Raw genomic sequence first — 14,143 nt, 5'->3', positions numbered from 1 at the left:
AAATATTTGTGTAGAGATTTCTCATTTAAGTGTATATTTTCTTTTGTTCTTTTGACATCGGACTCGGACTTCTCTTGAACTGGATTTACTGTGCGTATTGTTATGAATTTATTTTTCTACATTTGCTAAAAGTATAGGGGGAGAGATCTCAAAAAACATAATTATTCAACCCCGTAGTATTTTCCCCAAGTCAAGAGCCTCTTGCCTCGTGCCTTTGTTAGTCTTGTATGATTTTTAATTTTAGTTTCTTGTGTATAATTTGGTGTTAGTCTATTATCACTAAACTAGTATATATATTTGTGTATGGGACAGCTAAGGGACGCCTCAGGGTGTGGGAGTCTCTTGTTGTATTGAAGACATATTGGTGACCTTCTGCTGTTGTCTGTTCTATGGTCGGGTTGTTTGTTGTCTCTTTGACACATTCCCCATTTCCATTCTCAATTTTATCGAAAACGATTGTGTGGATGGGGCATCCATGTTTTAGGGACACATTATTGTTTAATAATGCTGTATCTAAAAATTATAGAGCCCCTGACATGTATCCCAATATCTATATCCTGCATAACAGAACAACCACTCATGGGAAAAAGTTTCTTGTATAACTATGTTTACCCTCTTTAAATAAATCACTACTGTTATTACATGTATTATGAATGTGATTTTTTAGTATATTGCAAACCCAGAACTGTCACATTTTTTGCATCATGACATATACAGCACTATATAAAACCAACATTGCTCCATAACATAATATGAATGTAGACACCCAAAACTGTTGTTCTGTCTCTCAGGGTTATTGCCGATATCATGACATATGTTGGTTTCTAACTAGCTGTCAGTATCTGTGAGTACTCTCAAATCGTATTTTCTTGTTAATTCGAACTGTTGATACTATTTATAATGCTTTTTGTTATTTTATATTTATATGGATCTTGTCTATATACCAGCTTTTATTATTTGGAATATCTCAAAATTTCACTTCTTCTTACTACAGTAAACTTCAAGATTTACCTGTATTATAAAAACTGTTTTTTTTTCTAAAGGGAATATTTTCGAAGGGTTAAATATTTCGCAGTGGGGTCTTGCCATGGCTTTGTTTGGACTTGTTTGTTTGCTTTTTGGCCTCAAATGTGTGTCCCTAATATTTTATTATCTGTGCATTTGCATTCAGATATCCCCGATCAGATTTATTCGTTCATAGTGTATTAATTTACGTTTTTTAATTGAGTTAAGCCTGTCAATTGATATTTTATCATGTGGTTTTTCTATGTTGTGATGTTATGCTATTGTTTCAGAAAAGGGAGAAGGTTTGGATCCATTAAAACGTTTATTCCAACTGCAAATGTTTGCACCTGTCCTAAGTCAGGAATCTGCTGTACAGTAGTTGTCGTTTATTTATGTAATTTATACATGTTTCTAGTTTCTCGTTTTTTTATAAAGATTAGACCGTTGGTTTTCCCGTTTGAATGGTTTTACACCTGTTATTTTGGGGCCCTTTATAGCTTGTGGTTTGTGTACATTGACCTATAATGGTTTACTTTTTTTTAAATTGTTATTTGGATGGAGCGTTGTCTCATTGGCACTCACACCACATCTTCCTATATCTATATACCCAAATATCATACTAGAGACACACATCCTCGTTTAACATCGCTATGACCATGAGGGCATTTTGATGTATTGCTATCGCCTAGATTTCCATTACATAACATTCTGCAAGTACTTTTGACCAACCACAAGAACTTGCAGTCATCCAATGATCAGTACTTCAGAACTTTGATTTATCATGTCTAGATATGTTGATTTCACTTATAAAGAGTGATGAAAAGTTGAGAAAAAAACAAAACAAATAAGGAATATATACAAAAAAACTATAACACACATAATGATAACTTTAATATATATCTAATAAATTAAAAAAAGATGGTACAATTTTTTGCTATCTTGGCCATCTATATTAGCAGATAAATACTTAATTATAAGTTTTTAAACTAAGTAAATGTATTTCAAATTTAGACAGCTATGAAATGACAATTCAGTGTTGATAATACAATTGTACTGTGATAATGTCTTTTAAAAGTAAGATGAAATTGAGAATTTACAAAATCTGAGTTAAAAAATGCTAATTTGGCTAAATTTATTATAGAGCACAAGCTTTTCCAAAACATTTTAATGCAATCAAACACACTTGTAAACTTTCCTAGTGACACTTATGCTTTATAAGAATTTAAAGCATTTGTGTTAGCAAGTTCATCAATATTACTGAATTGATTAGTCTTTTCATGACTTTATTATCAATGCATAACAAATATATAAACTTAGCTTAGATATTTGATGAATATATAAATTCAACCTTAAGTCATGCAACTTTACTACAATCATAACCTTACATCTGAAAGTGGGTTCCTAAAAAGGCGACTCTTTAACATTACACATTTATGTTTGTATTATTTATTATATCCGAAGTTATCTCCCTTCATTTGCCTTACGTCCCTTACAACAAACAAACCAGGCATATCTTTCAACTTTTTAAATAAACTATGTATCTTTATAATAGATTTATAGAATTCAAGTTTTTATAATACATAGCTTTTACTAATATCTAAAATGAAATAAATAAAAATATAGATTATAGTTTTTTTTTCTAAACTTTTTTTTTAATTATTTTTTAGGCACAATAGTTAACAATACATGTAACAGATTAAGATTGTACATGGATTCATAATACAAATACAAATCTATTTATCTAACATTTCAAATAAAAAATAATAAAAGTACATGTATCAGCTCTAAAAAAAGCTTTTTGTAAATAAAAATAATCAGCAGAACCATGTGTCTTGCCTGCAATTGCTGTCAATGTAAGGGTTAATATTGACTGCCAAAAAGTTACTTTTCAGTAAAATATCAAATAGTTAAAATCAAATCTCACTTTTTTCCTTCAGATTGGGTTTCTTGATATTGGATAAACTTATGTCTTAGTTTCTTATGGTGTCTAATAAATTTAATCCCATACTGTTTGGAAAATACTATATACCTCCTAAAATATCCCAAATCATTATCAGATTACTGGAAAAATAAATATTTTTAAAATTTTGCTTTTACATTATATCTGCATAAAAAAATCTTCTGCAAAAGTATCATTAGGTTCTCTGAATATGAGTTAGCATAAATTTTGGGGATTTTGGTAGCAGTTTACTTAATGAAGGTCTGAAAAAGATACTGATGTCTAAAAAACTTGACAATGAAAAGAATCTACATGTTAATTTAAAAAAATAAATATTAAGGTTGGACAACGTTTTTGATTTGAATATAAAAACAATATCCAAAGACTAAACATAAAATGTCAAGACTAAGTCAAGGAAGAAGGTATGACCAGGCCAGTTTTTACCCCTTCAATTTGAGAATCCTAAATCTAAAAATAGCATCTTTTTTATGTTTATTAGACATAAATCTAACAATCATTAACATTTATGTTTTTGAATTTCTTGGCTCATGACATAAGACTTTCAGATTGAAATTTTTTACTATTTTCACAATTTCAGGGGCCAAATAACAGCTTTTATCATACTCCTGTGTAAACTACTCTTAATAATTTAAGTTACTGGTATGTCCTTTCATTTAAAATACTTACGGATGTTCGCCCTCTGTTCCAAAATAATGAGTTTTTAAAAAGACAGTTATAAATTGATAACTATAAAAGCTTGTTTTCGGTTTATAAGCTATGGAAAAGTTGCTGAGAAATGATTCTCTCTAGAATTTTCATAAATTTAACATTTGCACTATTTTTCTGTCAAAAAGTATGAAAATAACAAGGATTTAATAATTTTTTAATAATAAAGATGGTATTTAAAACTATATGTTATCAAATAATGAAAAGAAAAGTAGGGGTTAGTGGACAAAATGTTTAAAAGCAAAAAGTGGATAAAATCAGAGGATTCCAAATATCAGGCTATTTTTTTTCAATAAACCAAGAGGAGCGATCATCCTTAAAGATGCGTCAATTCACAAATAAACTCCTCTGCATTTGACATGTTTGCATATTTATCTCCAACGCAATGGCTTTTCTTGTGGAAAAATTTGTGGCACATCTGGCATTGGACCTGTAAAATATAAAGTTTTATTTAAAATCATTAATTTTGCAAAGGGATAAATTACCTTATGATTATGGTCTTTTAGTGTACTGACTTCATTTTGAAACAAGAATGTGTCCTCAGTACACGAATGCCCCACTCGCACTATCATTTTCCATGTTCAGTGGACCGTGAAATTGGGGTAAAAACTCTAATTTGGCATTAAAATTAGAAAGATCATATCATAGGGAACATGTGTACTAATTTTGAAGTCGATTGGACTTCAACTTCATCAAAAACTACCTTGACCAAAAACTTTAACCTGAAGCGGGACAGACGGACGAACGAACGGACAAACGAACGGACAGACGAACGGACGGACTAACAGAAGACCAGAAAACATAATGCCCCTCTACTATCGTAGGTGGGGCATAAAAATGTGAGATAAATATCCTTGGATACTTTTCATTGGTTAATTGATTGTTGTTTGCATAATGTCAATTGGCAAATATTTTTGAATTTGAAGTCCATTAACATTTGCACTTTATGACCAATGCAACCTTACATAGAGTATGGAATCGACAACCACAAGGTATTACTGTTTTGGTGATTGACATTTATGATAACATTCTCTGACCATTACTCTACTATAAAACCCTGAGGCTTAATTTAAATAAAATAAAAAAAAAGTTTCAATTATTTTTAAACATTACCAATGGTTCTTCCTCAGGATTTGTTGCAAACCCACAACAAGGACAACATCCTTCCATGTGCTCTGAAATGAAACAGAATGAAATATAAATAAGTAGATCAAAAGGTAGTGAATTCAACAACTGACAGCAATTAAGGATAATTCTGAAAACATAAGCTAAAACAAAACATAAGTAGTCTGTATCGGTCACATTATACATTGGTCTGAAAACAGAAATGTTCCCAGGATATAGTTAACAAAAATTAGTGTGCTATATCATGTCTTGGCTTATGACACAGAGAATGGAAGAACAAATTCCACATGATTCAATATATTTTCATTTAGACCTTTGAGCAAAAGAGTCTAACAAAAAGTATATTATATGAAAATAAAAAACAAAGCTGTATCAAGATTCTATCTAAAGAATTACAGTTTTTCCATAACTACCCTATTTATCTTTGGAACAGACTTTTTTTATTGTCTTTAGATGACAATAATCATCCTTACAAGTATGCTTTTATCTGACAATAATGTAAGAGATAATTATCAGATATTTAAAAGACATTAAAACTGTATTAGAACTTTCAGTATAATATATATTATGTTAAATAACATATAGCTGAGAGGGTTCCCTTGATTACATTGATTTCCCTTAGTAACAAGAATCTTTATAAAACTTCATAGTTTTGTCTTATTTAAATACCATTACCTTCAAACATCATTAAAGTGTTTTCATTAAAGTGTTTGCCACCTTTTTCCTTTCCCAGTTTGCCTCTGCCTGCGTGATGCCTTCCAAGGAAGATCCTTGAAGGTGTTTCTCAGCAAACTGAAATTAAAAAATTCAGTAGAAAGTTTAAACACGGTTTTGATTCAATTATTGATTCAAATGTCATTAATTTCACAAAAAACTAGTTTATATCTTCTTAACTTCCTGCACATTAGATTTTTAATAAACAAGTTTTTTGGTGCTTAGTCCAACTTATATCAATTTATTATAATATATGAGAAAACTACATACAGAGAATTTATTATTTGTTGAATAAATCTAAAACGGTTTATAATAAATTATTCTAAATGTGTTTAGTTGATATATTTGTAATATGCAGTTGAATTATCTCCCCTTTAATTGAGCATAGTTTGACACAAGACATCATACATGGTTAAACTGTATAGCATTACCATTAAACAATATATCCCGCAACTGGACCCATCCTGTTGTTTCGAATGGTCTGGGATATGTAGTGTCCAGTTTATTTGGCCATATTCTGGATGCAGCATTTCCAGTTGCCTAGTGTATTTTCTAAAAAAAATATAAAAAAAAGTTGAATTTCTAGTACATAGCTTAAAACTTGACACTCTTTTTTTATATTTATGACAAATTAAAGTAAAATAATCTATAGAATTAAAACTATATTCTTAATTTATGTGATTGAAATGAAATTTCTTAGCTATGTAATTAATACAATGTCTATAAATAAATATTTGTAATAGATTTACAGATAACCTTGATTTATTAAAAGAACCTACCTCCAGTTTGAAAGAACCATTCTCTCTCATTAAGAAAAATGATCCTCTGCAGTTGTGGTTCAACAATCTAAAATTAAATATAAATTCTGGTTTGGGTATTTGTAATTTTGTATTGTGAAAGTGTGATAAGCAGTTCATACTCTGCATTAACCAATTGAGTCAGGTAATGTATAAAAAGATAATTTGTCAGCTATGCTTCCAAAATGTTATATAGGAGTATTTTGACTAATTTAAAAAAGTAAAAAAATATGATGTGATTGCCGATAAGACATCTTTTCTAAAGAGACCAAATGACAGAGAAAATATCAACTATAGTTCACTGTACAGCCTTCAACAATGAGGAAAGAATAAATAGAGGAGCATAGTTGTAAATACTTTTGGTAAAAATCATTTTCAGATAAATGTAAGCAGATTGAACATCTATTTTACATTAACAGTCATATTATGTTACAATTGTTTCATACAAAGACTTCATGAACACTTTGTGTCATGGTTCTGCATGACTGGTTAAATAAACACTGTTCTTTTCTCTTCTAGTCTGTCCATATAAGCATTTGATAATTTGGCATTATTAAGTTGTTCAGAAATTAAGATTGGCTTGTCTATTAAGGCCTCTTCATGTTTATTTCAATTTACTCTTTTGCTTTAACTCATAATATAACATCAAAATTCTTATCAGCAAATTCCAGTGTCCACGTTGATGATATGCGCCCATGATAACGTCATATGGTTCAAACTTATTCTGAAATTATACAATTTTTTTTTAATTCAACAAGAAAAATTTATAAGTAAAACATGGATATGTTGAATTATTCATATTTCCAAACGGTTGTTTTTACAGTTAGAGTTTTCAGGTTATGTAAAATGTTGTTTAACTAATCCAGAGTCAAATAGTTATATCTAGTATATTGTAGATATAAAATCAAAACTTTTCTTATTAAAAAAAAATAAAATAAAATAAACTATCTTATTCAAATATTTATAATTTACCAGGTAAATATCCGGAAAAGTAATAAATACAAAATGTGGAAATGTATACTTTAAATTTGCGGAAACGTAGTATTGGGACTTTGAAAAATTAGTGGAAATGCAATACACCCATTTTGGGTCATGGATGGATACTCCATATCCTTTGTTTTTTTATAATTGAAATTAAAACTAGGTATCAATGACGGGACCATTAAATTCACATTTACATCAGCAAATTAAAATCTGACAATGGAAGAGATGCTATGACAGTTGGTTCTGTAGAGAATCTTATTTGAAAGGGCATTACCATCAAAAACTAAATTAACATGAAAATGCTACCCTTATGCACATCTACATTTTATGATCTAACAAAAAGTCCAAAGTTAAATGTTGAAAGAGTTGGGATGATAAGATTGAATAAATAGTACCGTCTCATTCCGTCCTGGTACATATTGACCATTAAGGATGTTATTGGTCGTGCTGACCAATTCATGGCGCACTTTTATTGTCCCCTTATCATTTTCTACCTGGGACAGGTGGGAAATGTATGCGTCCATAACCTGAAAGTACAGAATACAGTTATCATCTATTGTATGCTACAACAATTAATAAACCAATGACATACAACATAAGTATGAATAAGGACATAATTTCATTTTCAAAAGTTTAATGAAATGTATATTACCATATTAACTTAATATGCTCATCCGATTTCAACAAATTAAAAATAATGTCATCATACCTTAAAAGTACATTTTATTTTGGAAGAGCTATCTGTGGGATATTTGTGTCACTGGTAACCATGCCACATCTTTTCATTTTTATAATGCGTTTTGAAAATAATCATCATTTCATTATCTAATTAACTAAGGCCAAACTATTAATTAATAAAACCTTGTGATAAAGCTCATACCATATCAAAATGCAATTCATAATTCTTCAACAAAATAGTGATCAACTTAAGAAAAGAGTCAATTAAACTTAAAAACAAAATTTAAGGTCAAGTAACAGTAAATGAACGCCGTCTAGCGGATTCTGCGAAATATTGTGATGTTTTGTACGAATTACGTCCCTTTGACCAGATTTTACAATGTTAAAATTGCACCCGACGACTTTTCGATGGGACAACGTCAACGGTAAATTTGACGGAAAGTATGTTACTTCTAGGAGAATGAACTTGTTTTTCTAAAATTAAAAATGGAAAATGAATATGAAAACAGTCCCGAAGACGATCTTCAAATGAAAATCAGGACGTAGGGTGGTAGAGTTTGTATATCTGTCGACCAGTTAAAACAAGTGTGAAAACTGTTGCTCACTACTATTTCTACATAATTGTGATGAGAAAAAACAGTGTGGTCTCTGAAGTATTCTATATGTAGTATGTCAAAACTGTCCTTTCAAAAACCCTATATTCACTGGGAAAAGACATCGTCTAGCAGAAAATAAGCAGAAGGGGTGCAAGTTTGGGACATTAATACTAAAGTTAAAACTTAGTATTGTACGGTAAGACTATAATATCTCCCATATTTTGAAAATTATCACACCAGTCGGAACAAGTAAAAATATTTTCAAATTAGGCAAAAGGAAATGAACCACATAAACTAATACTGGTCATAAATTCGCCGCTGCTGTCAGTCAGTCATAGATGGCACTAAACTATAAACACTTAAATTAATTAACCTTGTTCACAGTTGGAACAATAGTTTAATATTCATACACAGTTTTTAGACTATAACAAATAAAATTAAGCAAAAATGATGTTTCACAATCATTAAGGAAGGTGGCTTGTCATATTTTGGACTTTTTGACAGGTTTTCAGAATCCTCTGGTTGTATCCATTTGAATGCCTGGAAAAAATTACCCCGGTGACCCCCATTTTTCTTTTTATAAATCTTTTACATGTATAATGATAAGCAATCTGTAAAAGTCTTATAAAATTTTAATAACTTTTTAACAGTTTTTGAGAACTTCAACTTGTCAATGATAAAGCTATGAAAAGTCAAGAGAGAATATTTTCCCGTCAAAATTTCAATAGCAAATATCTCAAAAACAAGCACGACGACCTATATATTTTTTTTGCTCTTTAGATTCCTTTAATAACCCTCTATCTATATAAATTAGTGTTTTGAAAAGTTAATTACTTTGAAACTGAGAAGCGAACTCCCTTATTACATCGCTACATTTTGTAATCTAACACTGTTTTTTTTTTTTGTAATGGTGCTTTCTTTCACGTCCGCAATTTCGATGTTAAAAATAGAACACAAATCTTTAAATAGATACATGTATAAATAGTATATGGTTTGAAGATTTATACAGGGCTTAGTATCCTAATAGTATTGATTCGTATGGTTGTCTCCTCAAAGGAAATTGTTATATATATATGGGTAAAAATTAACCGAATAAATAAAAAGTGTACCCTAGCTGAAAGTAGCATCTCAAATATACAATAGAACTGTTCTCAATTCTATTTCACTCATAAAACTTGAAGGTTGAGAACGAGATTATATCGATCACCTCTATATCATAGTACTACTATACATGTATATACCGACTGAAAAATTTGCACAATGTCATAGACTTTCAGTACCTAAAGTTAAATGTAAATCCCGTAAGTAGTCAGTACTTCAATAAGACAGCAACCAGACAACAACACAAGGCCAAAAGAAATCCCGGATTTAAAAACATGAAATACCGAGGTCCCGAATTTATAGAAATTTCAATCCCGCCATACCGAAATTCGAAAAAAGAATAGCCTCCATAAAGGATCGATCCCGAAATCCCGTGCTGAAAAACACCCGATCCCGGAGTCCCGTTTAAGGTCCCCCCTCATTTGTGTAGATGGACTAAATAACAAAACACAATCTTACCAGTCATGTCTCAGCCTGCGATTTTTTTTAATTTTTTTTTCGGTTTAGGGGGTGTAAACATATCAAACATAAATATGTAAATCTGTTTTATGTCATATGTCTCAACCTCCGTTAATTTGGTTTCGGAAATGTTTTTACACGATGTATTTTCTGGAAAATACACTGTACTACAAAGACAACAAATGTCTTGAGAGAAAGCGAAATTCAGAGAGAGCAGCACAATTATTTATTGTCACATATATTTAGATCTCAAAGGGAGTTGCAGAATAAGGAATACTGGCAAATGTCAAAATTGAACAAAAAAGTTTGCAAAATTATAAAGAATAACAACGGAAAATAAAATAATTATTTAATATAATAGTGTAGACCATGTACAGAATTTTACAAAATCGTTACATGTAATTGAAGATTTTACAAAATAAGCGTTATATCTAAAGATAAAGAACATTTAGGTCCACACTTCATAAGGACCCTTAAAAATCGTTGGATTATCTCGGTGTTGCTGGTCAGTAATGAATCAAAAAATCACTGGTCAATTTAAAGGTTGTTGTAAGTGATGCAATATATTCTTATTTTCCTGTTCCCCTTATGTAACTTCCAGTTTTATTAAGTTTAGAACAATAACCATTTAGTAAACTTTTAAAACGTTTTTGACTTGTATACAATAAATTTTATACAGAACAAAAAAGATATTAATAAAGATGTCAGTTTGTCTGCGTGTTTTACTTGTTAACTTGAAGATGTATAAATAACCACACGACACTCTTTCAAGAATTTGTAGAATCATTTATATAATGTTTGTTTAGATATGCGATGTTAAGCAGCAGTATATGGATAGAACACATTCTGTCGTGGTATAGTACCAAAACACAAGCAATTACATGTTCAGCTGCTAAAAAAAACATTTTTTTTCAAAAGTGGCCAAATCATATATTGGAACCGAGAAAAAGAGTAAACAGATGACTTACAAGATAGTCTAATAGATTTATGAATTGGTTAACCAAAAATGACAAAGTTCAACTATCTCTCATTAGAGCAAATATTAATAAAGATCAAAACCCTGGCCACATGCAAACAGACAGCAAAGTACGTTCTAGCATTCAAACTGTAGATGTTTTGCGGAATAACTATAAACTATAAAGGGGGACGGACGGACAGAAGGACGGGCGGCCAGACGGAATGACGGACGGACATCTTTTATTGCGTCAACTTGTAGACAGTAACCCTGATGATTTCTATTTTTAAGATTTTACCATTTTTGCGTTCATGTACTTACAACGTATTGTTGTCTGAATTAGTAATTGTTTTAGATATGTATATTGATAATGAACATACATGTATCACATTTTTTACAACATATAATTTCTTTTTAAAATGTTCCATAAAAGAGGGTCTGATTGGGGTTTACGGAATACAGAATAATGGGCAAAAATTGCAGAATAAAATGCAAAAAAGAAAAAAAAGAAAAGTGTATAATGAGGTGCTAAAATATAAAGAATAAAGAATATTGGTTATACTAAATAAAAATTTATGATAATTATCCAGACTCTTATGATAAAAAGAATCTATCAATACGAAACACATAATCATCGTGCATAATCAACACGAAGAACGTTGGAAACTATTAGCATGATAACTTGACGTTATATAATAAAAATTACGACATCACGAATTTTGATGGTTTTTTTTGTCAAAATGTTGGGTTTGCGTTGCTTCTACAGGGAAAACAAAGTCGGTGACCATATTTTTTAATATCATCTAATTCGTAAGACAAAGAGGAAAAAAATATTAATTTAAAAAAAAATTCTATGGAGCGGTTCTCGTGATTTATACCAGAAACCGAAAATTGTAGAAGAAAAATATAGATTTACCCTATATATTCAATGTAATTTAGTACCCTCTTGGACCATTTTAAAAATGGATTTTTCTTGAAAACGAAGTCGGTGACATATACTTTTTTTTTTACATTTTCTGATGTATATTTTCAATATCTAATTGAGTTCTAAGTTTTAAAAAAATCTATGGACTAGTTTATTTACTGATCCTGACCTTAAGGGTGTTGATCTTATCATATTTGAAAAACTTCAATGATTTTGACGATTTATGCTACTTCTCAATATTCAATTTTAAAATTCACAAGGTTAACAAATAGGATCCAAGTTTTTAATTAGGTACATATAATTTATATATGTTTTTTTTAGAGTACACATTATGTTTATTAGTATTACAGCTACATGAATATATTTACTTTGTCAGTTAACCAACTATGTTCATTGAGTGAACCAATGTCCTCATATGTGATAACATTGCCGTATACCTTAGCCAGAAAATACCGCTGGTTAACACTCTCTGCCCAAATCTTTTCCACCTTATTCTTAGCTGAAAATATAAATGCATTCCAGATTATCTAAAATATAATAATATTTTTCTTTCAAAGTCATAGGTATTGTTATTCTATTAGCAAGTTTATCTATCATTATCAATATTATACACAGCAATAACACTTAATATGATTGATCGTTACATGATTAAGGCACTTTGTTTTTATATCTTAATTGTGTTACATTATGACAATTCAGAACTTTTTAGCTTGCTTTGTTCATTGCTGAAAAGTCATATTTCAACACATAATTGCTTATATCTACATCATTTGGTCTTTGGTTGAAAGTGGTTTCATTGGCAATCATACTTTTATATATAGATTAAATTGTTGGTCTTCCCCCTTGAATGGTTTTTAACTAGTCATTTTTAGGCCCTTTATAGCTTGCTGTTTGGTGAGCCAAGGCTCCATGTTGAAGCCATACTTTGATCTATAATAGTTTTTCTTTTACAAATCGTGACTTGGATAGAGAGTTATCTCATTGGTATTAATACCACATCTTCTTATATCTATCATCATATTTTTTTTTCTATTTTCTTTCTTTACATAGCAAAATTATTGATAACTCCTTTGAATCTCAAAATTCAATTAGTCCTAGTATATGTATGAACTTAAATGTTAACAATGTTATGATTATGAAGTAATATTCAAAGATAATAAAATATAAAAGATCAACGCATGCATTGAAGAAGGTGGAATTTTCATGGTGAAAGTAGAAAACCTTTTTGCACATCAATCTCTGTTTCTGTTGGGTCAGTTGAGACTGAAGGAACAAGAAAACGATAAAGATAAATATAAATTATTTTGCAATCTAAAAGTGAAATATTCGTTTTTAATTATGTACATATTATTTTTTTAATAAGGGGAGATAAATTGGCTGTCGTCTTATCATATTTACTGTAAAAACACTGCAATGACATGTGCACTAAGCAATGAACAGATAACATTGAAAATTCATGGAATTGTAGAATATGATTTGAATATATGAAAATAGATAAAGATTTCTACTCTTACTTCATTGAGGAAATAACTTTTGTGTTATTTGGTAATAATTAGAATATATGGTTGTTAGCTTGCCATCTTGTCCTTTAAGTCTTTATCACTCTACAACTTTTTAAAATAATTAATCCATTCTATATCCAGATATCTATCATTCCAATTTGTTTACAAAATCCAAATTTCTGATGCTTTGTTGTTTTTACAGATAAATTCTCTAAGAAAATCTAGACACACAGACAGAGAAGCACCCTCATACAAGTCCTATTGTGTAAAAAGTAATGTGGTCTTTGAAACATTAAGCATTTGGTATATAACGACATATATCTAAGAAACTGTGGTTTCATTTCATCGATTGTGGGAAGCTCATTGTTTGTTCTTTGTCTAAGGACATTTTAAAAATTTTAAACACTCACCTTCTAATGTTACATTTGATGATCCAACTTGATCTGTAAAATTTATTCATGCTATTATTTCTGTTACATTACCAACAATTTTGATTATGCTTGTTCATATCATATAGTAAATCACAACTACAACAACACAGCTTAGTATATTATCACCTAGATTAAGTGTATTGAAAATTGTGTCAGACATATCCAGACAATGCTTATGTAATGAGGGAATAACTTAATAAATATGC

The 14,143-nt window shown here is 29.9% G+C and overlaps 1 protein-coding gene across 5 annotated transcripts in view; it reads right to left on the bottom strand.

The window, feature by feature from the left end:
* Positions 1 to 1,879: 1,879 nt before the first annotated feature.
* LOC143070914 (uncharacterized) overlaps positions 1,880 to 14,143 on the bottom strand; it is a 34,019-nt gene continuing 21,755 nt past the window's right edge. For 2 of the 5 annotated variants that reach the window (XM_076245015.1, XM_076245031.1), the window contains 8 exons: positions 13,917 to 13,949; positions 12,373 to 12,503; positions 7,686 to 7,817; positions 6,289 to 7,030; positions 5,941 to 6,061; positions 5,471 to 5,587; positions 4,784 to 4,845; positions 1,880 to 4,100 (listed from right to left, as the gene is read on the bottom strand). In XM_076245015.1, coding sequence (XP_076101130.1) covers positions 6,911 to 7,030; positions 7,686 to 7,817; positions 12,373 to 12,503; positions 13,917 to 13,949 — 416 coding nt within the window. In that variant the 3' untranslated portion in view covers positions 1,880 to 4,100; positions 4,784 to 4,845; positions 5,471 to 5,587; positions 5,941 to 6,061; positions 6,289 to 6,910. The remainder of the gene's footprint in view (positions 4,101 to 4,783; positions 4,846 to 5,470; positions 5,588 to 5,940; positions 6,062 to 6,288; positions 7,031 to 7,685; positions 7,818 to 12,372; positions 12,504 to 13,916; positions 13,950 to 14,143) is intronic. The other 3 variants (XM_076245023.1, XM_076245037.1, XM_076245045.1) reach the window with 3 other exon arrangements.

This window comes from Mytilus galloprovincialis, chromosome 1 (assembly GCF_965363235.1).
Source record: "Mytilus galloprovincialis chromosome 1, xbMytGall1.hap1.1, whole genome shotgun sequence".
NCBI lineage: Eukaryota > Metazoa > Mollusca > Bivalvia > Mytilida > Mytilidae > Mytilus > Mytilus galloprovincialis.
This window is presented reverse-complemented; position numbering and strand designations above follow the sequence as displayed.